The following is a 20,815-nucleotide window of genomic DNA, read 5'->3' as shown; positions in this document are numbered from 1 at the left end:
TTTTTTCAAGCGCAGCGATTTTTGTTTAGCTTTTTCCATCGCAAACCTAAGTTTTGAAGCTGCGAAAGACCAATTGAGTCGAGATATTTTTCTCGTCATTTTGTTCTTCCGCTCATTTTCGTAGCGAGCCCTCTCTCTCTCTCTCGTTCTCCATTCATACGAAACCCTAGCGTAGCGGACTATGTTCTGGTAGATCTATTTTGCTTGATTTTTTTAGACGGAGAAAAGCCGCCAATTGAAATCAGCGTAAGAGGAAGGATTATTACCGGCAGCTCCACACATATAGTGGAAGAACACGCCATGGATTTGGATCAATGGATAACGAAGGTTAAAGAAGGCCAACATCTGACGGAGGACGAGCTTCAGCTTCTCTGCGAATATGTATACTTTCTTCTTTCCTTCCGTCGATTCTTGGTAGCTGTCTCTTCTATTAGGATTCATGTATTTGCGAACGCGTTGCTCTGGGCATCGATTTGCTTTGTCAGGAGCTTGTTTATTCTTTTTTTCTTTGTTTATCGGTATCTTGGGAAGAATACGACCTCGAATTTGGTCTGTCCTTCATTCCCTTTTTTTCGATTTCTCTATTTTAGGGTTTCTCGTCGCTGCCCTTATACCATGTTGTTCTCAGAAATCGGTATCTTGGAAAGATTTCGATGTATTTTAGGGTTTAAGTTACGAAAGAAAATAGTTTGCTTATTGTCAATTTGGTGGAAACAGCTTTTCTTAAATTTTCTTAATTTTGGAATTTGGAGCATACTTGTTTTCCTTTCTCAGCATTTATGTATAGGTAACCTCACGATTCATTTCATATTGGTACAGGTAAAAGAAATTCTCATTGAGGAATCAAATGTACAACCTGTCAACAGCCCAGTCACTGTTTGTGGTGATATCCATGGCCAGTTTCATGATCTTATGAAGCTTTTCCAGACTGGAGGTCATGTTCCAGAGACAAATTACATATTTATGGTATGATTTGTATGAACCTTTTTTGGATGATATCTAGTATGACCCATTCCCAGCACCCCCACTAGTTGTGTTGGTCGTTTTATCTAGTATGACCCATTAGTTGTGTGGAGCATAATGTGCTTTTGGACCTCGGCAGGGCGATTTCGTTGATAGAGGTTACAACAGCCTTGAAGTTTTCACGATTCTTTTGCTCCTTAAAGCAAGGTCAGATTATGTATAATATTGTACAAACACTAGTGACGGTTGAATTACGTCTCCCATTTTCCATTTGATTGTTGTGCTTTTTTATGTGGTTGATAGTAAATGGTTATCTGGTAAATGCTCGTATTGACCATCATAACTTAATAGTGTGTGTCAAATTTGTCCAAAAAAGAAATGGATGCTTCTCAATCAACTCATGGGTTTTTTTTTTATGCGCAGTCTTTAATAGTGTGAAATTTAAGTTTCTCACTTCTCTTCTGTTGTCGGGTGTCTTTTCTGGGAGCTGTTAATTGCGTTTTCTAATCATTTCACCATTGTTTTCCATTCTGCAGATATCCTGCTAATATTACCCTTTTGCGTGGAAATCATGAAAGTAGACAGCTAACACAGGTGTAGTATTCTGTGCCTCAATTGTCTGTTTATGCTATGCACATCTCGCCTACCTTGGGAATAATGGACTTCAATTTTCGTGCCTAATGTATTTGTTATAACATACTTTTGAAAATTCCAATTTTGCATATTTGGGTATGCCATGTGATATGTAGACATAGGTGTTTGTTGAGGTGTCTGTAATTTCAGTTATCTGGAGAGGTAAGTACCACAAGATTCTTGCTTTAAATGGTAATAATTGTCATGTCTTCCTCCTTAGCAGTTCATGATTTAAGTTTTCCTGCATTGTTATATTATTGTAACATGTACAATTTTTTATATACAACGGTAGATATATTGATAAATTAGCCAATTTGAATAGTAAGGGCACTAGTTTAGGAATTCACTTGTCATTATCTTCTTCAGTTTAAATTCGCAGTACTAGAGATTCTTCCAACAGTGAAATTCTTATTTCACCCTATGATTGGATTCTGGCATTCAGATACTTGTTACCCTGGAATGATTTCTCAACCAATTGCTTAAGGCCACTCCACTGTTGAGATTCCAGAACGAACTCATAGTATGCAATTCAAAATATTTTCCTCAAATTTGCTAATTGTACGATGAAAACTGGATCAGGTATCTAGAGTATTGGATTTCAGTTTTTTGTATTACCTGGGGCTTTTTACATGAAAACCTAAGCATCTACAAGTCTCAGAAACTTGTGTGAAACAAGACAAACCAATGAAGAGATGGATGCTTTGCTTTGGATGTAGGGCTGTACCTTACGTTCTCTGTTGTTGTTTTGTGTATTTGGAGGATCATATTTTACATGTATCAGCAAATGGACAGCTTAATATGTCTCTAGAGATTCATCTTCAATACTTATTACTATATGGGCAACTTAATATCAATTTTATCTTTTGCAGGTGTATGGCTTCTATGATGAATGCCAAAGGAAGTATGGTAATGCCAATGCTTGGCGATATTGCACTGATGTTTTTGACTATCTAACTCTCTCAGCTATTATAGATGGATCTGTAAGTCTTTCCTTTTGGATCTTTGAAAGTTTATGATTCATATTCGTCTAGAATTATGTGAATGCATATCTTTCTGAATATTGTAATAAAAATCTACTGCTTCATTGATGAAGGTTCTGTGTGTTCATGGTGGTCTTTCCCCTGATGTACGGACAATCGACCAGGTTAAAGCTCTTTCGCTTTTCCTTTTTTGTTCTTCCATTATGCTTATGTCTTACTCTTACAAAGCAATTCATTCTTAACCTCACCCACTTACTTTTTTTTAAATTTTATTTTGTCCTGTAGATAAGACTCATTGAACGAAATTGTGAAATTCCACATGAAGGACCTTTCTGTGATCTTATGTGGAGTGATCCTGAAGATATTGAAACGTGGGCTGTCAGTCCACGAGGAGCTGGTTGGCTCTTCGGATCCCGGGTTTCTTCTGAGGTAATGTTATACTCCTGAATCTTGAATTTATGCTGTAAGTTAGGAATCAATTTTTGTAAATTCCAAACTGATAGGGATACTATACATTGTACTCGAATTACACATGCATCATCTGCTTCACTTCTTCGATACTTTAATGCCAATTGATGCTGTTTCTTAATTTAACTTTTCGGTTGATTCTTGTGCAGTTCAACCACATCAATAATCTTGATCTAGTTTGCCGGGCACACCAACTTGTGCAAGAGGGTCTCAAGTACATGTTCCAAGATAAAGGCCTAGTAACTGTAAGAGTCTGATTTCTATGACCAAATTCCTTTTAAGCTTATGATGTGTAGAAGTGTAATCCTTTTTATGAGGTTATCTTTTTTTTTTTTTAAAACTTGAAGGTGTGGTCAGCTCCCAATTATTGCTATCGCTGCGGGAATGTGGCTTCTATATTGAGTTTCAACGAGAACATGGTGAGCCATTTGATCATTTCATTTTACTGGATATTCTAGTTTCCCACTGTGCATATCCCACCTGCTCTTTACACCACTATTTGCTTTAATTTACTTATACACATTGATCTTATGATGATTTGAAAAGAGTATAGGAATATGAAGAAATGAGCTCTTATGAAAAGTATTTGAAAATTGAAATTATTTTGCATAATCTTGACGCTGTGTTTTGTTTCCCCCAAGGGATCTAAAAAAGCCGTGGATTTGTGCCTTTCGAGTTTTCCACCATTATTCCGTTTTGATCTCTCTAATATTAACAAGATAAAGCAGAGAGAGAGAGAGAGAGAGAGAGAGAGTATTTGGTTAAATAATGCATTGCATCTTTATGTTCATCCATAGAAGTCTCTTGGCGGGAAGTGTTTTAGGAGCCAATGATAGAGTAGGTTTATGATCTTGATTTGATTTGATTCTCCAGGAAAGGGAAGTGAAGTTCTTCACAGAAACAGAAGAGAACAATCAAATGAGAGGGCCGAGGACCGGAGTTCCATACTTCCTTTGATCATGGCCGCCAAAAACCATATTATTGTGATGAAGCAGAAGAAGCCATTTATGTGCAATGTACGTTTTTCAGCTTCTACTTTTGGAAATATGTCTGCGTGACCTGATGATGGTGATGTTACACAATGCATATGCTGCTTTTGTATGTAAGACCCTCGCCTGTCCCTTTTTTTTTTTTTTTTTTGAATTGGCTTTGGATTTTATTCATATGATTCATTACCATTTTGTGATGAGGGCTCGGCTTTTGGAGAGGGAAAATTTTTAATATGAATTGGTTTTGGGTTTTAATTTGGAAGATATCTTTGTTAGGCTTGAATTTGTGATTTTATAAATAAAGACTTTCCCGAACCCTAATGCTGGTTTTGAATTTTGATATTTATGGAAATATTGTTACAATATTCCCAAATAAAGAAATAATTGTTACACAAACTGATTTTGCTAATTTAATATTTTTCCATTTGACAAGAATATGTAATATTTCGAATAAAAAAGAAGGGAAAATACATATAAAGAGATAAGGTCCGTCTAAAAGATGAACTTCTTGGATGCCCCACAACTGTCTCCTTCAACAAACACCCAAAATTGGAGAGAGGGAGAGATCCTGGGGATTTTTGTTCTCTACAGAGTTTGGAGAGAGAGAGAGAGAGAGAGATAGAGAATGGCATCGTCACCATCGGCAGAACAAGCCCTTCTGGAATCGGCACGTCCATTCCTACGAGGAGAGCTCGAGAACATCGATCCAAAGCTTCCGTCTCTGATCTCCGTCCTGAAATCCGTCGGCGCCGGAGAGTGTTGGCACAAACACGGATCCTTCCTAGACCATTTGATCGACATTTACAAAATCCTCAAGATTTGGAAAGCTCCCGATTCCATCTGCCTCTGCGGTCTCTTCCACTCTGCCTACTCCAACTCCTACGTCAACTTGGCCATCTTCGATCCTTCCACCGGCCGAGACGTCGTCCGCAACCACGTCGGAGAGGTGGCCGAGTCACTGATCCACTTGTTCTGCATCGTCCCCAGGCAAACCCTAATCCATGACGACGTTCTCTTCAGGTACTCGGACCTTGAACTCCTCGACCACCTCGAGAAATCCGCGTGCTCGACAAGAAACGCGAAGGACAAGGGACGTTTCGACAGGGAAGAAGCCTGGAGGAAGAAGCTGAACCATGTCTTGCCCGAGAACGGGGTGATCGTGAAACACATCAAGAACGGCGAAGACATCGTTGTATCGAGGAGGATGGTCGGAGTTTTCCTCCTGATGACAATGGCGGATTTCAGCGACCAGCTTTTCGGTTTCCAAGACGAGCTGTTCGAGAATTTCGACGGGCGTCTCGAGTTTCGCGGGAACAACGTCACAGCGTTGTGGCCCGGGAACGGAAAGCCGGGACTGTGGATGAGCTCGATCTCGAGAATGGGAGCGATTTACAGTTTGATAGTAAGAGAAGAAGAGATTCTGATGGAAGAGAGGAAAAGGGTCGGTGATGTTTCAGTGAAAAAGGAGAGGGATGAGGACATTGAGCTTGTGGTGCCTCCAGTGTTCAACCACTGCACCAAGGTATGTATATTCAAAATTCTTAAAAAGTACTGTTTCAGTTTCTGGTTTCGATTGATTCATATATTGTATGTTCTTCATAAATCAATAGGGGTTACCAGAGAAAGAAATCATAAGAACCAAAAAGGATCATTGTAAATAGACACATGCATATACACACACACACAGAGTCGCACACATACAAGAAGATATGGAAAAAGGGTACACTTAGATTCTGGTTTTATAGTGTTTGTTAAGATTAGAAACAACACACACATATATATATATATATATATATATATATATATATAACAAAATCATGGGAGCAGGTGTTGGATGCAAGAGAGCAGATAGAAGCAAGAGACATGTACTGGGAAGCTGTATGCAGCGAAGGCAACTTGGAGAAGGCAGAGGAGTTGCTGTTGAAATGTATAGAGAAGAACCCATTCGTAGGGGAGCCTCATGTTGTGCTGAGCCAAGTTTATATGGCGAATAAGATGTACGGAGAAGCAGAGAGGGAGGCGGAGAAAGGGATGGTTCTTCTTCTGGAATGGGGAAGCCCTTGGGACAAGAGGATGTCTTGGGAAGGTTGGATTGCTTGGGCTAGGGTTTTGCTCTTGAACTCTCACGACAGGTCCTGGCCCTCTCTCTCCTGGGGCATCTTGAACTTGGGTCTTGTCCGTTAGATCCTTCTTTTTTTTTCTTTTTTTTTTTGCAAGATTATATGCAGAAATAATGTCGTTGGCATGATCTCTCTTTTTTTTTTTTTTTGTTAAACGTTGGCATGATCTCTTCGAGTACAGCTAACTATGTTTCTATATGTTTTAGATGAATAAGGAGAAGATATTGTGTTTCATCTTTGTGTTGGATCCATTGTTTCAAGATCGATTTAGGAAGCAGAAAATCCGCATATTTCGGGTTATAAAACGAAAGAAGAATTAAGATTAGTTTGAATGTACAGAGTTTAAAAATATCGGTTTATAGTTGAACGAAATTCAAAATAATTCGTTGTTTATAAAAAAACGATTTGTTTTTTTGGATTTGATTCTTCGAAAGTGTGGAATTAGTGCTGAGAAATGGTTTCTAATATAATGATTTATTATCAAGTTCTAAATTAATTTATAATTTTTTTAGTTAAAATTTTATACCTTACAAAAAGTTTTAAAAAAAAGCACACATCAAATAAAATCCGATGTTATATACCGTGAAATATTTTAAAATTCTTTATAAAATAGATTTTTTAAAATTCAAAATTTATAAAACTAATTTTAAAGTTAATAATAAAATTGGATTTGTTTGTGGGATTAATAGGAATATTTAAATGTTTAAATAAAATAATTCTTGAATTTAGTGTGTAAAATCCATTCCGTTCTGGTACATATTGGATTCCGCTATTCCACGTGTCATGAAGCGGCAAAGTAAACGAACCAGGCGAGTTTCACTTCGCCCAATGCAGAATGACAGCCTAAATGACGGCTGAACGGTTCTAAGCCGGTTTATGAACTAAACCGGGTATTAACATTTCTTCAATCGGTTGATTTATAAACCGAACCGGAAAACTTAACCATGATGGCAAAACCCTGACGCGAAAAACAAAAACCCGCAGCGGCGTAGCCTCCAAAGAGAAAAGATTCATCGCTTCGTTTCCTTTTCCATTCTCTCTCCCAAATCGCAGAAAAAGGGTTTGGCAGAGGCTTAGGCAGCGGCAATGGCGGGTCTTGAACCTCCAGTAGCGGTGGCACAAACCGATGCGAAGAGCAAAGTCGAGGAGAAAGTGGATTACACGAACCTCAGTTGCCCTATTCCATATGAAGAAATCCACCGAGAAGCTCTCAGTTCAGTATCAGAGACTTGTTCTCTATCTTCTCTCTGCGTATCTTTCTCCACTAGCTCTATTGTGACTTTTGCGTTTTGTGTGATCTTTATCTGAATCTGGATGCGTCGTGTTTGGGTTTCTGGGTTTCTCATCTGAATGATAGAACTAACGGTCTTGATGTGGATAAGTATCGTAAGAGTTGCATTGGTATCGTAGGATGAGAAATTGATTGTTATGTTTGAGCATTGTTGTGCGTACTTCAAGCATTTAGGGTATTGCATGAACTCTAATTGCCTGCGATGCAGCGTCTGTCACCATGCCCATTGATTGCCCTTGTTTCATGTGAAAAAGGATGATAACTTGTATTTATGGCTATGAATGCTTTTTTATTTTAACAGGTTCTTATGCCATTTCGAAACGATTGATTTGTTCGATTTTGCTTTGCAGTGTCTTATGTGGTGTAACCTTTGATTTTGTTTTCTTGGATTATTGAATAGTTTGATTTTTCTTTGCAGTGTCTTTAAAGCCTGAACTTTTTGAGGGTTTACGCTTCGACTTTACCAAGGGATTGAATTCAAAGTTTTCTCTTAGTCACAGGTAGCAAGATTCCGTTATTAAGTATATCTTCTACGTCCTTTCCTAGAATCCTAGGGTTCCTTGTTAATCCTGTTTATTGATGTTTCAAACAGTGTATTGATGGGGCCAACAGAAGTTCCTTCTCAGTCTTCTGAAACAATCAAAATCCCAACAGCACATTATGAATTCGGTGCGAATTTCATTGACCCAAAGGTCGGTTGTTTTCACTGAATCTGGCAATAAGTTTTTTGCTATTTTAAGGGTAGTCAAGAAGAAAATTGTCGAACCTCTAAACAGTTGATGCTTATCGGAAGGGTCATGACGGATGGTCGACTAAATGCGAGAGTGAAGTGTGATTTAACTGACAAGCTGACCATGAAAGCTAATGCTCAGGTAAAAAGGCAGCAATGGGAGGCATTTTATTTTCTTTATTAGTCGCCAGATAATATTTTCTTTTGGTTAAGAATCATAACTCCTATCCTTCTTTTCTTTTCCAGCTCACAAATGAACCGCATATGTCACATGCAATGTTCAACTTCGATTACATGGTTAGTAAACATTTAAGTACTTACTACTTACATGTTTTGGTCCCTCTGATGCAACTCTTTTGTGAGTAGTAGTTTGGGTGAGTTTGTCTAAGATTTTGATTTTCGTATCTGTGTAGGGGTCTGACTACAGGACCCAGTTTCAACTTGGAAATGGAGCCTTATTTGGAGCTAGCTATATCCAGGTAAAGTGGAAAACTGGAACATTCTTCAGGCATTATTTTTATTATTTGGACACTTTTGTGTGTGAAGGTGAACATGAGATGAAAGGAAGGCGATCTCAAAATATATGCCTTATGTTCGTTTTCTGGCACTATGTAAATAGCTTGTTTCCTAGTAAACTTGTTAACTGTAGAACCGAAAAGAACTGAGGTCCATAATGTTTCCTTGAGATGTTGTAGATGAGAATCTTGTCTGTCTTTCTATCATTCAACTTTGTGGTTATGGTGATGCTTTGGTCATAATAATTTTAACTAGCATCAGGTGCTCCTCCTATTCACTGAATTTTGTAATTATCTTACAGAGTGTGACACCCTCCTTAGCTTTGGGTGGTGAGGTTTTTTGGGCTGGCCAACATAGAAAGTCTGGCATCGGTTATGCTGCTAGATATGAGACAGATAAGATGGTAATGTTTCTTCATGATTATTTCTTGAGCTTGCAATTGACTATTTTTCTTATGAAGTTGTACTATTTGTTGTCTCTATTCGTTTACCATTCCAAATATTTTGCTATTTCTGAGTAAAAGTCTTTTAAATCAGTAAAAAAAATTATGTTGTTAACTCTGCCTTTCCACCAAGTCCTGTTTCATTTTCTTTTGAGAGCCTATAAAGAAACTTGTCTAGTTACTGAAATCTTCTTCTGATACACTTTTATCCTTCCGTCCTGAAATTTGAATTTCCATGTTTATTATTCATATTTCTGACTCGCAGGTCACCACTGGTCAAGTTGCTAGCACTGGTATGGTTGCCCTGAGCTATGTTCAGAAGGTCTCAGAGAAGGTGAGATACCGATCTCTTCTAAACGAATCTCAACTTTTCTGTGTCAAATGTGACTCTGATGCATTTTATTTTCTTTTTGCTCATAATAAGGTTTCGCTAGCGACGGATTTCATGTACAATTATATGTCGAGAGACGTTACAGCTAGTGTGGGCTATGACTACATTCTCCGACAGGTATGTCAAAACAAGTTTTTCTTGGCGGATATTATGCCTCCAACCGTCTGATCCATATTTTTACGGGATCCGAGTTTGTCAAAATCTTCAATTTATCTCGTGGGTGTTATTTTAGTGTCGGTTGAGGGGGAAAATGGATTCCAACGGTGTTGCAGCCGCTTACCTCGAAGAACGATTGAATATGGGACTCAATTTCATTCTATCTGCAGAGGTACCGGCTTTTTCATGATAATGTTGGCCTTACAATCTATGTTATATGGATTCCGTCATATTATCGATGCTTCTCTTCTTCAAGCTATTCACTCTCTCTTTGCACCCGTAATATAAACATGACAGCTCGATCACAAGAAGAAGGACTACAAGTTCGGATTCGGGTTGACAGTCGGGTGACTTGACAACCTCTAAAAAAAGGCGTAATAATTTGTTTGGAAGTGCTCGAGATCCCGAGAAAGAGAAATTTTATGTTAGATTTTAAATTGATTCTCTTCTTCAATTGTAGCTATGTACTCTCTTTCGGTGAAACATTGTTTTAGCCGTTGGATTCGGTTAAAATTTTTCCTCATTTCCCTAAGAATTCGAGTTTTAGGATTTCTCAGAGCTGTTGAAGGTATAAAAACAAACAAATATTTGCGGCTTAAGGTTTGCGTATGCGACGATAAGATAGTGCAGTGAATTTCTTTACCTTCAGAAACTTCTGCCTTCAATCGGTGAATTTCTGTTAACTCAAGAAACTGTAATGCTGTTAAATCTAGTTTTACCCCCTTTTGTTTTTAGGATATCTTAATCTATAGAGTATCTCGGATAAATAAATCTAATATAAAGTCCGAATTGAATATGTAAATAATCGAATCAAAATCAAACCCGAAAATGGTCACCGGTATATCGGTGTCGAAGCAATCCGTAGTGATAGTATCTATTTGACAAAATTATGTATAACGGTTACCGCAACCGTAACCAGTTACCGTCTCTTTCTGAGTTGTTTGGTATTTGAACAATACATAATGGGTTTTGCCTACCCAATTGAGATCTTACAGCGACATGATTGGTATTGATTATGGATACCAAGCTTTCAACCCTTTTCCTCAAACCAAACGCAACCGCAACCGCAACCACGACCGCGATCGCAGTCGCAACCGCCACAAACAGTTACCGCTCAAACCACCTACCTGCATCATTTGATATCTGATGACTGGGGTTTTTACACACCCTTGTGACATATATCATTCAAACATGGAAAAGGATAAGAAACTAAATGGTACAATTTCTGCCAAAAACTGAAACAATCACTCTTAACCGCTTTATTGGCCATTAACGTCTAATCTAGCTCGGGCCTGGTCTAGAACCTAAGGATCCTTACAAATCCGATGTCCGAAATTTGTAGTTTCACAGGCCAATACACTGTTTAAATGCCGGTTCACCTGAATAAATGCGCCTTTTCATCCATTGCGAGATACAAACTGCCAAAATGAAAGTACAACACCTTGCCCTTGAAGGCTCATCGCATTACCGATTCTTTAACAAAGGATCGCCCACCGGAACTGCAAAAAATTGCAAGATGAAGGAGATCACGAGGATAAGCTACAATAGAAAGAGAAGTTTTGCAGTTTACTCACGAGTATTCGAGGTGAATGTTCATGAATCTTCGGTTCTCCTTGCTCTGTGAGAGCGTAACCGAGCCTTCAATAACTTGATCTTGCTCCACATCTAGCGGCTCATAGAAATATACAATTGTCTGCCCAAATGATTCGGTTAAAAAACAAAATAAACTAAGTTTGATTTGTCTTGCTACTACTAAGTGTGGAAGCTAGTTCCTCAATTCTGGAAGCAGCGAAAGAACACCGTAAGGATAGTAACAAAAATAGTTCCAATTAAGATGAGTCAAGTTTAAAATAATCAGTAACTCCCTCAGTGTCAGGTGAATCAACCCACAAGTCAGGAAAACAAATACATGAAATTGTTATTGTTGCGTTGAAAAATTACAGATTTAGAGGTTTTGTGCTTAGAATATACAATAGACTCACATTTTTTCTGTTCTTTTTTGTCCACTAATGTTTTAAAAAACAAAACAAAAACTTGCGAGTCTAAATATTTTCAGCACAAAACCTATGAATATGAACGTTTTCAGGACAAGAGTACGAGTTCATGTATTTTAAGAACTTTTTTTATATGTTGTTAGAATACTTGAACAAGTCTGATTCTAAATCCTTTTTCCCTAAAAGATTCATGATAGAGAGTTTAGCAGAAGAGTGTAGGGGAATGTGTTTCACCTGCTGCCAATGAGTTGGAGGGGCCTCAGGGGCGGTGGACAACACGAGAGCGCTATTGGGATTAGCCCGTTTCTTTTGATTCTCATCTCCAACCTGATTCATTGATGAACCACTAACCACAGCTACACTGCGGTTATTTGTAGTTGAAGAGGCTGGCCCGCCGAATTCAACATCAAACCAAAATGCAAACCCATGCATAGGAGCTACAGCAAAAGGAGGAAGAAAGTGTAAAAGCAAAAGCTTCTGTGTGTTGCACACATGGGAATGGTCAGTATAAGAACGAGATGTACCTCTCATCATGGATGTAAATTTATATCTTGCAGTAACAGAGTCAAGCTCGTGAATTTGTGTTGAGTAACAATCCACGTGTTTAACCTGAATCATGAATAGTGTGTTTGCCAAGTATTTGACTAGTAAACAAATAGAATAAATAACTCTCTTGGCATGTGATAAAATAGCTAAGAACTCTCAAGATTAGAAGTGACGAGTACAGAAAGAAAAGGAAAATACCACTTGTGGCCATGTTAGAACATTCTCTCCAGTTATTGTCTCCACACTCGGTTCTTCAAACGCACACTGCTTAGCTAATTGCATCATTGCAGACACTACAAATAACATCATTACAGAAGCTTCATAGCAAGAAACCTTCCTTTGTACAACTATTTCCTGGTATTTATACTATTAGAATCTAGAGTAGATATGCCCAAGCATTATAGTAAGTACAAAGCAAACGCTTAAATTAACCCTCCTGATGAACCCAGCACCTCATGTTATATCCCTGAATCCGAGGATCCAAACATTTAGTTCTGGCCATATGGTCTCATATTAATCCATTTTATCACATCTGATCTGTCTGGGAGTTACTTTAACCTCTCTTCCTACTATTATGCTGGATACATTAATCTCAAATCTTGATTCACATACAAAGTGCAAATCACTATATCCGAAGAAAAATTGAAAGGATAATTCTCAGATTAAATAATGCAGCAGTATCATTTAAAATAACGGCTTTGGAAAAGTTGATGTCGATGATATAGTTTATACTTACTGTCAATTCCATAGACATTGCGCCAGAAATCGATGCTTTGACTGTATCTATCAGTGTGGGTGATAGGTGCCATGTATAGCTGCAATGAGAAAATAAACTCCCATCAAAATATTCATTAGATTATAAAACAAAGCAAAATCAAAGAATGAAAAAAAAAAGCTAGGTAATTCGATTAGCTTCAGGTACCAATAGAATAACTAGAAATTATACACTGGCTAGGCCTGAATGAATACAAAAACTGAGCAGTTGTATTAACTTCACATAATGTATTAAAGGCATTATGACAGAAGGGAAGGTCCACAATAAGATTTTAACAATACAAATCAAAGTACAAAGGGGTAAAACAACAAAGAATAGAAACAGAACGTAAGACAACAATAGTGGATATTGCATTTGGAGGAATTAGAACCATACTGTTGCATGTGATGGGAGAATTAGACCTCCACGCCTTAGCCAGCGATCTCTAGCAGTAATAACACTTCCCAGCATGCTCTACAGCTCCACATTTCAAAATGTAATACAAGAGTGAGAAAACAGAGAGTATTAAAGAAAGAGGGGATTATAATATGGTTAGGATTTGAGTTCACCGAACATTGACAAGCAAACATGAGATATCAAAATACCTCATACAAGAGCATGTAACCCATCCACTCTGAAATTATAACATCAACCTCCTCGTCGATTTCAACATCCTGACGCACATTACAAAAGAAAAATCAGTATAGATGATGAAGGCAAGCCATCTTTTAAAAACTATATTTTCTAGTAATGTATGTGCCAGCAAACAATTTTATCTCTACAACACTGCACAGGTACCTAAATGGTCCACTGCATTGATTTCTAAGCACATGTTATGGACAAGAAGCTTCAATGTATGCTCCCACATTCCACATTCTAGACATCCTCTAGAGAGCTAGGAAAATAGAAACAACAACCTCATGTAGGGAACTGTTTCTTCCACACATGTCCATATGAGATACTGAGATGTTAAAAGTCCAATTGACAAAAACAGACTGATGTTTCTGCCTAGAGAAAAACAATCTATAGCATAGAGATCACAGTTAAGCATGCCACCCATTATAATGCATAGGAACAGCCAGATATCAAACTACAGGAGAAAAGAATGTTACCTCCACCCTCCCGTGCAAAACAATGACTTTGTCAGTTAAACCATTAGCTTTTACGACTTCTTTTGCCTGGTGATGTTTAAAAGAATGTAAAAGAGCTGATGATAACTGAAAATTGTTCAAATTTCAAACTTAGTCACCTCAGTTAGAAAAAGGTGGAAATGAGCATCATTCCCTAGCCAAACACTTAATCCCACTGTAGGCGGTATCATACACCTTAAATTTAAATTGGGGAGCATTTTCTTTGTTCTGAGCAATAATTATAACCTAGTGATGGTATGTTGCAATGAGATTGCTGCAGTGGGAACTTTAAAAGTGAAACTCTCAAAATTCAAAATATTTCAACCCACCCATTATAACTTGGACTTCCCTAGTTTTTCACGATTTTGAAAGTTATTAGAAAGCTAAGACTATCATTGGGAACAATGTTATTGTCCCAGTTATTGAACAACAAAAGCATCTAGAAAAATACCTGTACTGCTATGTCACTTGCATCGACAGCATATACCTGTATGCAAAATTAATATTCATAAGAAACACATTTCCATATTGGTTTTCTCAACAGTTAGAAAAGTTTGCAGACAGAAAAACCACGTAACAGAGTCCCCCAAAATCCATGCCCATGATATACAGGCTATATTATTCACACCATGTCTTTGAAACTTGAGGTGCAAATTGTTTGAGATCAATGTCTATGTAAAAGATTTTTGTTACTTACCCGCTTCGCACCGGCCTGAGCACAAAAGATTGAAAGAATGCCTGTTCCACAGCCAACATCCACCACAACCTGCAAGGCAATAACAATTAGTTAATGCAGAAATGGACTTTAAACCACCAAAAACAAAATACCAAAGTTTGCTCAAACAAGTCTTCAAACACAGTAACCAGATAGAGAGCAAAGGCTAAAGGTGAAAAATATACAAGAATTCGGAGCAAGAATTTTTTGTTCCAATATCATTTCTGAAGATAATTGAACATAGTTCAGAAATTACAAAAGCCGGAATATTACTTTGCCTTGAATAAAATTCTGATGCTGCATGATGGCTGCCCTATAAGTTTCCGTCCTTGCACGATCCTACATCAACAAGTCAGATTTCGCATAAAAGTGCAACATGTAGAGGGGAAACAAGGAACAGGGTACCTCAAACTCGCAGAACGGAATTAAGAAGAAAATCGAAAAAAAGTGAAGATATGCCATTCAATTCGGTGAGAAAGCACTTCCTAATTCCTATTGATGCATAATTTATACCACTAACTTTTCATCCATTTTCCACAGACATTGTAGTTCCTTTTCCTTACAGAGGGACAGCAGATGGCTTGAAGTTTATGACTGAAATTCAAACTGCATGGGCAGTTGCGAACTTGCGACAAGTAAATGGAACCTGGAATTTGAAACCAGTAGCTAAAATTCCTAAACCTAGAAAGGGTTTAACCAAAATCCCAGTTGAGCCCACGATTAGCCCGTTTCATGACCGGTTAAGCTGACCATTTTCGAAAAATCCAATCCAATGCCGTACACAGAGCTCGACTCCCTCAATCAATCACAAGAATTCAACCCTAAAGTTCTAAACCTCAATCGACCACATTTAACTCAACCCCCACTAGAAGGTCGATCACAAGGCCAAACCGAAATCTCGTATGACAGGACTAAGCTCAAAGAGGAAGTACCAAAAAGAAGAAGACGAAGCGAGAGAGCGAGAGAAGTACCTTGATCATCTCTTCGTGAATGCCAACGTGAGCGTATGAGTGAAAGTACGCTACGTCGAAGTCAGTCGGCGGAGGCGGAGGCGGCGGAGATTTTTGGTCTTCGAACTGGTCGCAAACCCTATGAGCACTAGAGAAGCCATGGCCCCCGCCGCCACCGGAGTAACGAGCTCCGTTGCGGCTGCGACGCCGGGAATGGCCATAAGAACCCAGGCCATCACACTTCTCTCCCCAATGCTCCTGATGTTGATGATGGAAACCATTACTGTAACCATCGCCTGATTGCATTCTTCTGCTTCACCCACACCAAGGAGACGACTGTGCGTGAACGAACTTCGTTCTTCTTCTTTTGCCTTTTTTTTTTTAATTTATTCTTGACGAAGAAAGGGTTTCAAAAATAGAGCGATCATTTCACTTGTGTATAAAATCGATTTGTACGGAAACGAATGAAATATCATAATATTAAAATCAAATGATTCCATCTAGTAACTAATTGAGGATATTTTGTTAAATTAAATCAATCCACGATTAATTTAATTTGCAAATTAGGGTTTTGAATGATGTGAATATCTACAATTGTTAGTGTTACCCTTTCAACCATTCTATAAAACAATGCATTATCAAACATTCCCAATGAATATGAAAGCGACACATTCCATAAAACAATGCTTTGTAAATTTGCAAATTTCAGTCCGAATCTCGAAACCCGATTCGAAAAATAGCGGAATTCGAGTCTAAATATATCGACCCAAAAAAAATTTGGCTTTCGGGTGGTAATTTTTTTCAAAAAAAATAATAAAAAATATTTTTACAAAGAACAGTTTGGACATATCGGTTCGGTCCGGTCCGAATCTGAGTCCGCAGTCTATAGAGGCAAAATTTGGACTTAATTATTTTGGTCCCAAAAAAATCGGATTAACCCGAATCCGAAACTTGACCGGATCGGGTGACGGTCCCTAGTTACATTAGACTCTCGGCTATTGGCTTTACTACAAAAGTCATTCCAAATTTTGTTTGTGATGCATATTTTATCAAAGTTATTGCCTCTTGAAAACATTTAGTTTTTTTTTGTGAAAAAGTAGAATGTAAATATGATGAATCACAAAGATTCCAAGTTTGTTCTCACAACTTAATGTGATAGAATATATATATATATATATATATATATTCTATAAATGTGTTGGTTATTACTCCGTTTCAAAATAATTGTTGTTTTAGATTATTTCACATTTTTTAATAAAAGATAGAAAAAGTCACATATACCCTTATTTAATATCTTTATTTAATGATAAAACAATATTATCATCAATAATTTATTGAAATTTAATAGGGATAAAATTGGAAATTATTGTAAAAAAATGTCTTGAAAATGTAGAATGACAAATATTTTAAAACATGAAAAATAACCTAAAACAGTACAAATTGCAAGCTTAACGAATTTGCTGAAATCGAATTTTTCTTTTATGGCTCTTAACGGACATTTAACGTTGGTAGTTGGATACATTAAAAGTTGCTCGAAGACTTGGACTTATCTTGTAACATCAAGCGAAGACCATTAAATGCCCCATAGTTTGAAGAAGTCCCGGCAAATTTATTTTATTATTTTTTTTAAGACAAATTAAAATTGGCGAATTTGTAGAGCTTTCACCAAAAATAAAATGTTTTAATAAATTGATTAAATATATTATCCTCCTACTGATTTTGCCCATTAAATTCCACTCCTTAAAAACATACTTCAATTCGGACACAACACTTGTTGGATATCACAGTTTGAAGAAGTCATGTACATATATCATAAATAATTATTATTTTAAAAAAATGAAAAATCGTATGTCAGTGCTATATAAAAGGCTGCCGGCACCAACGCAATGAACATACAGACCAAGAAGAAACCATTGGAGAGAGAGAGAGAGAGAGAGAGAGAGAGATGATGATGATGATGGGTTTAAGCTATAACAAGCCATTCTATGTTCTCTATGTTCCACTCATCATGATCATGGTCATGGTTATGATGATGTCTCCTTCGGTGGCATCTGCTTCACTTTCCGAAGCGGATGCTCTTCTGAAATGGAAGTCCACTTTTGCCGACCGCCCTTCTTTGCTGTCTTCGTGGACCAACAGGAGCACCGGCAGTCTCTGCACCAACTGGTTCGGTGTTTCCTGCGACATCCGAGGCAGCAGTATCATAAGGTTGAACCTCTCTTACACCGCCATTGAAGGTACCCTCCAAGATTTCCCCTTCTCTTCTCTTCCAAATCTCGCTTTCCTTGATTTCTACAAGAGCCGTCTCTCCGGAACCATACCTCCTGAATTCGGACAGCTTTCTAAACTCGTCTACCTTGATCTGTCCGTTAACCAGTTGTCGGGAGGGATCCCACCCGAGCTGTGTCTGTTGCGAAATCTCGAAACCCTTTATCTCTCCGAAAACAACTTAAACGGCTCGATCCCTCCCGCCATCGGTCTCTTGACTTCGCTTCAAGAGCTCGGCTTGTACAAAAACTCGTTTACAGGACCCGTACCGTCTTCCATAGGAAACCTGACCGACTTGGTCAAGTTGTATCTCTACAGTAATTTTCTCAACGGTCCAATTCCTTTTGAAACCGGTTCACTGACTTCACTTCAAAACCTAGACTTGTCTGAAAACTCTCTATCCGGAGCCATACCATCGTCAATAGGGAACCTAACCAAGTTAGTTGTGTTGCAACTTTTTACTAATGCTCTCTCTGGACCTATCCCTCCGGCCATCGGTCTCCTAACTTCGCTTCAAAAGCTCATCTTATACGAAAACTTACTCACAGGGCATATACCCCCTTCAATAGAAAACCTGACCAATCTGGTCGAGTTGCTCCTCTATAATAATTCTCTTACCGGTTCAATCCCTTCCGAAATAGGTTTCTTGACTTCACTCCAAGAACTCAGCCTATCCATGAACTCACTCACCGGACCTATACCCGGTTCAATAGGAAATCTAACCGATTTGGTCGCTTTGTCCCTCTATAACAATTCCTTCACTGGTCCAATCCCTCCCGAGATCGGGTTCTTAACTTCACTCCAAGACCTTGGCTTACACAACAACTCACTCACAGGACCTATGCCCTCTTCAATAGGAAACCTAATTAATCTGACCACATTAGACCTCTACAACAATTCTCTCACCGGTCCAATCCCTCCCGAGATATGTTTCATGAGTTCGTTGCAAGAGCTCGCCTTGCATCGCAACTCACTCACAGGACATATACCCTCTTGTATAGGGAATCTAACCGATATGGTCTTCTTCTATCTCCATAGTAATTCTCTCACGGGTCCAATCCCTCCAGAAATTGGTTCACTTACAATGCTTCAAGTACTAGACTTCTCTAGCAACTCCCTTGCTAGAAATATACCGTCTTCAATAGGAAACCTGACCAGTTTGGGTTATCTGGGTCTTTCTACCAATTCTCTTACCGGTTCTGTCCCTCATGAGATGGGTTTTCTAACTTCGATCCGAACACTAGGCTTGTCCCACAACTCGCTAAGCGGAACCATACCATCTTCGTTCAGAAACTTTACCAAGTTAGAGCTGTTGTACCTTAGTGACAATCGATTCTCGGGTTCGATCCCTCCAGAGATCACAAATTCTTTGGAGCTAAATCGCTTGGACCTCAGCTACAACAACTTCACCGGTTTCTTGCCGGGAAACATCTGTAATGGCGTTAAGCTTACGTATCTCTTATTGGTTGATACTCATCTGAGGGGTGTTATCCCTGAAAGCTTGAAGAATTGCAAGAGCTTGGTTAGAGTAAGACTCGACGGAAACGATTTCGTTGGAGATTTATCTGATAGCTTCGGGGTCTATCCCGATCTTTATTATATCGACCTCAGCCACAACAAGTTTCATGGTGAGATTTCAACCAAGTGGAAGGAGAGCCGAAAGCTGAATGCTTTTATCGTCTCTGATAACAAAATCACAGGTGTAATAGCCTATGGAGTTTGGAACATGAAGAGCCTTCAACAACTTGATCTATCTTCAAATGATATCTCAGATGAACTTCCAGAAACCATTGGAAATCTCATCCATCTGTCGAGGATGAACCTAAGTGGGAATCGGTTATATGGAAGAATCCCTCCAGGAATTGGATCTTTGACCGAACTTGAGTATCTCGACTTATCCTCAAATAGGTTCAGATTCCGCATTCCCGAGACCATCGGTAACTTATATAAGGTTCACTACATGAACTTGAGCCGAAACGACTTAGATGAGGGCATCCCGATCGAGATATCGAAGCTTGCTCAGTTATCAACGCTTGATCTTAGCCAAAATCAACTCGATGGCGAAATCCCGCCACAGATAAGCCTTATATCGACCCTCGACACACTTGACCTCTCATACAACAATCTCTCGGGTCTCATCCCAACAAGTTTCAAGGAAATGCATGCTCTAAAAGTTATCAAAGTATCACACAATAACCTCGAAGGTCCAATTCCGGATATCTTTGCATTTCGAAATGCTAATGCAGATGCGTTAGAGGGTAACAAAGGGTTGTGTTGTAATTTCAAAAAGGGATTCAAGCCATGTCCCATCGCTTCCTTGGGAAGAAAGGAATCTTCGGAAAAGGAGAAATCTTTGATCTTTTTGGTGTTATTCCCGATCCTCGGAGTAATTGTAGTTCTTTTCATGTGTGGTGGAACTCTAATCTGCATCCGAAGAAGAAAATTTCAAACCAATGGAAACACGGATTCTGAGGTTGGGTTACAATTTTTTGCACCAAACTTTGATGGAAAGCTGGCATTCCGAGAAATCATCGATTCCACTGAGGATTTCGATAACAAATATCTCATCGGACGAGGAAGATGTGGAAGTGTTTACATGGCAAGGCTTCCGGGTTTGATCTTGGCCGTGAAAAAGCTCCACGAGACAACGACCGACGGTGAGAGATCGGTCCTTGAAATGCAAGATGAGTTCTTGAACGAGATAAGGACATTGACAGAAATCCGCCATCGGAACATTGTGAAGCTCTTCGGCTTTTGCACACACATTTGCCACTCTTTC

The 20,815-nt window shown here is 38.6% G+C and overlaps 5 protein-coding genes across 6 annotated transcripts in view; 4 read left to right on the top strand and 1 right to left on the bottom strand.

The window, feature by feature from the left end:
• The first annotated feature begins 46 nt into the window (after positions 1-46).
• On the top strand, positions 47-4,288 carry LOC104826513 (phytochrome-associated serine/threonine-protein phosphatase-like). Its single transcript, XM_010559252.2, has 10 exons — positions 47-381; positions 820-966; positions 1,103-1,170; positions 1,500-1,557; positions 2,466-2,576; positions 2,690-2,740; positions 2,862-3,005; positions 3,194-3,289; positions 3,392-3,463; positions 3,918-4,288. Exons 1-10 carry the CDS (start codon positions 301-303, stop codon positions 3,999-4,001), a joined length of 912 nt encoding a protein of 303 aa, XP_010557554.1. The 5' UTR covers positions 47-300; the 3' UTR covers positions 4,002-4,288.
• Positions 4,289-4,588: 300 nt separating this feature from the next.
• LOC104826512 lies at positions 4,589-6,389 on the top strand. Its single transcript, XM_010559251.1, has 2 exons — positions 4,589-5,555; positions 5,861-6,389. The coding sequence occupies exons 1-2, from the start codon at positions 4,659-4,661 to the stop codon at positions 6,215-6,217; spliced, it is 1,254 nt and encodes a 417-aa protein (XP_010557553.1). The 5' UTR covers positions 4,589-4,658; the 3' UTR covers positions 6,218-6,389.
• Positions 6,390-7,117: 728 nt separating this feature from the next.
• Positions 7,118-10,278, top strand: LOC104826511 (mitochondrial import receptor subunit TOM40-1-like). Its single transcript, XM_010559249.2, has 11 exons — positions 7,118-7,366; positions 7,863-7,944; positions 8,037-8,136; positions 8,221-8,316; positions 8,421-8,471; positions 8,588-8,653; positions 8,992-9,093; positions 9,398-9,466; positions 9,557-9,640; positions 9,756-9,851; positions 9,977-10,278. The coding sequence occupies exons 1-11, from the start codon at positions 7,240-7,242 to the stop codon at positions 10,028-10,030; spliced, it is 927 nt and encodes a 308-aa protein (XP_010557551.1). The 5' UTR covers positions 7,118-7,239; the 3' UTR covers positions 10,031-10,278.
• A 541-nt stretch (positions 10,279-10,819) lies between these two features.
• LOC104826510 (probable protein arginine N-methyltransferase 6) lies at positions 10,820-16,167 on the bottom strand. Its single transcript, XM_010559248.1, has 13 exons — positions 15,790-16,167; positions 15,092-15,157; positions 14,801-14,869; positions 14,555-14,590; positions 14,086-14,151; positions 13,579-13,647; positions 13,370-13,447; positions 12,956-13,034; positions 12,418-12,512; positions 12,198-12,282; positions 11,908-12,110; positions 11,254-11,372; positions 10,820-11,178 (listed from the first exon to the last, which is right to left on the bottom strand). The coding sequence occupies exons 1-13, from the start codon at positions 16,072-16,074 to the stop codon at positions 11,136-11,138; spliced, it is 1,293 nt and encodes a 430-aa protein (XP_010557550.1). The 5' UTR covers positions 16,075-16,167; the 3' UTR covers positions 10,820-11,135.
• Positions 16,168-17,777: 1,610 nt separating this feature from the next.
• The window catches only part of LOC104826509 (MDIS1-interacting receptor like kinase 2-like), a 4,667-nt gene continuing 1,629 nt past the window's right edge, over positions 17,778-20,815 (top strand). For both annotated transcript variants that reach the window (XM_010559246.1, XM_010559247.1), the window contains exon 1: positions 17,778-20,807. In XM_010559246.1, coding sequence (XP_010557548.1) covers positions 17,783-20,807 — 3,025 coding nt within the window. In that variant the 5' untranslated portion in view covers positions 17,778-17,782. The remainder of the gene's footprint in view (positions 20,808-20,815) is intronic.

Source organism: Tarenaya hassleriana, unplaced genomic scaffold (assembly GCF_000463585.1).
Source record: "Tarenaya hassleriana unplaced genomic scaffold, ASM46358v1 Cleome5, whole genome shotgun sequence".
NCBI classification, from domain to species: Eukaryota; Viridiplantae; Streptophyta; class Magnoliopsida; order Brassicales; family Cleomaceae; genus Tarenaya; species Tarenaya hassleriana.
The sequence above is the reverse complement of the archived record's forward strand: the minus strand, read 5'-3'. Positions and strand labels throughout refer to the sequence as shown.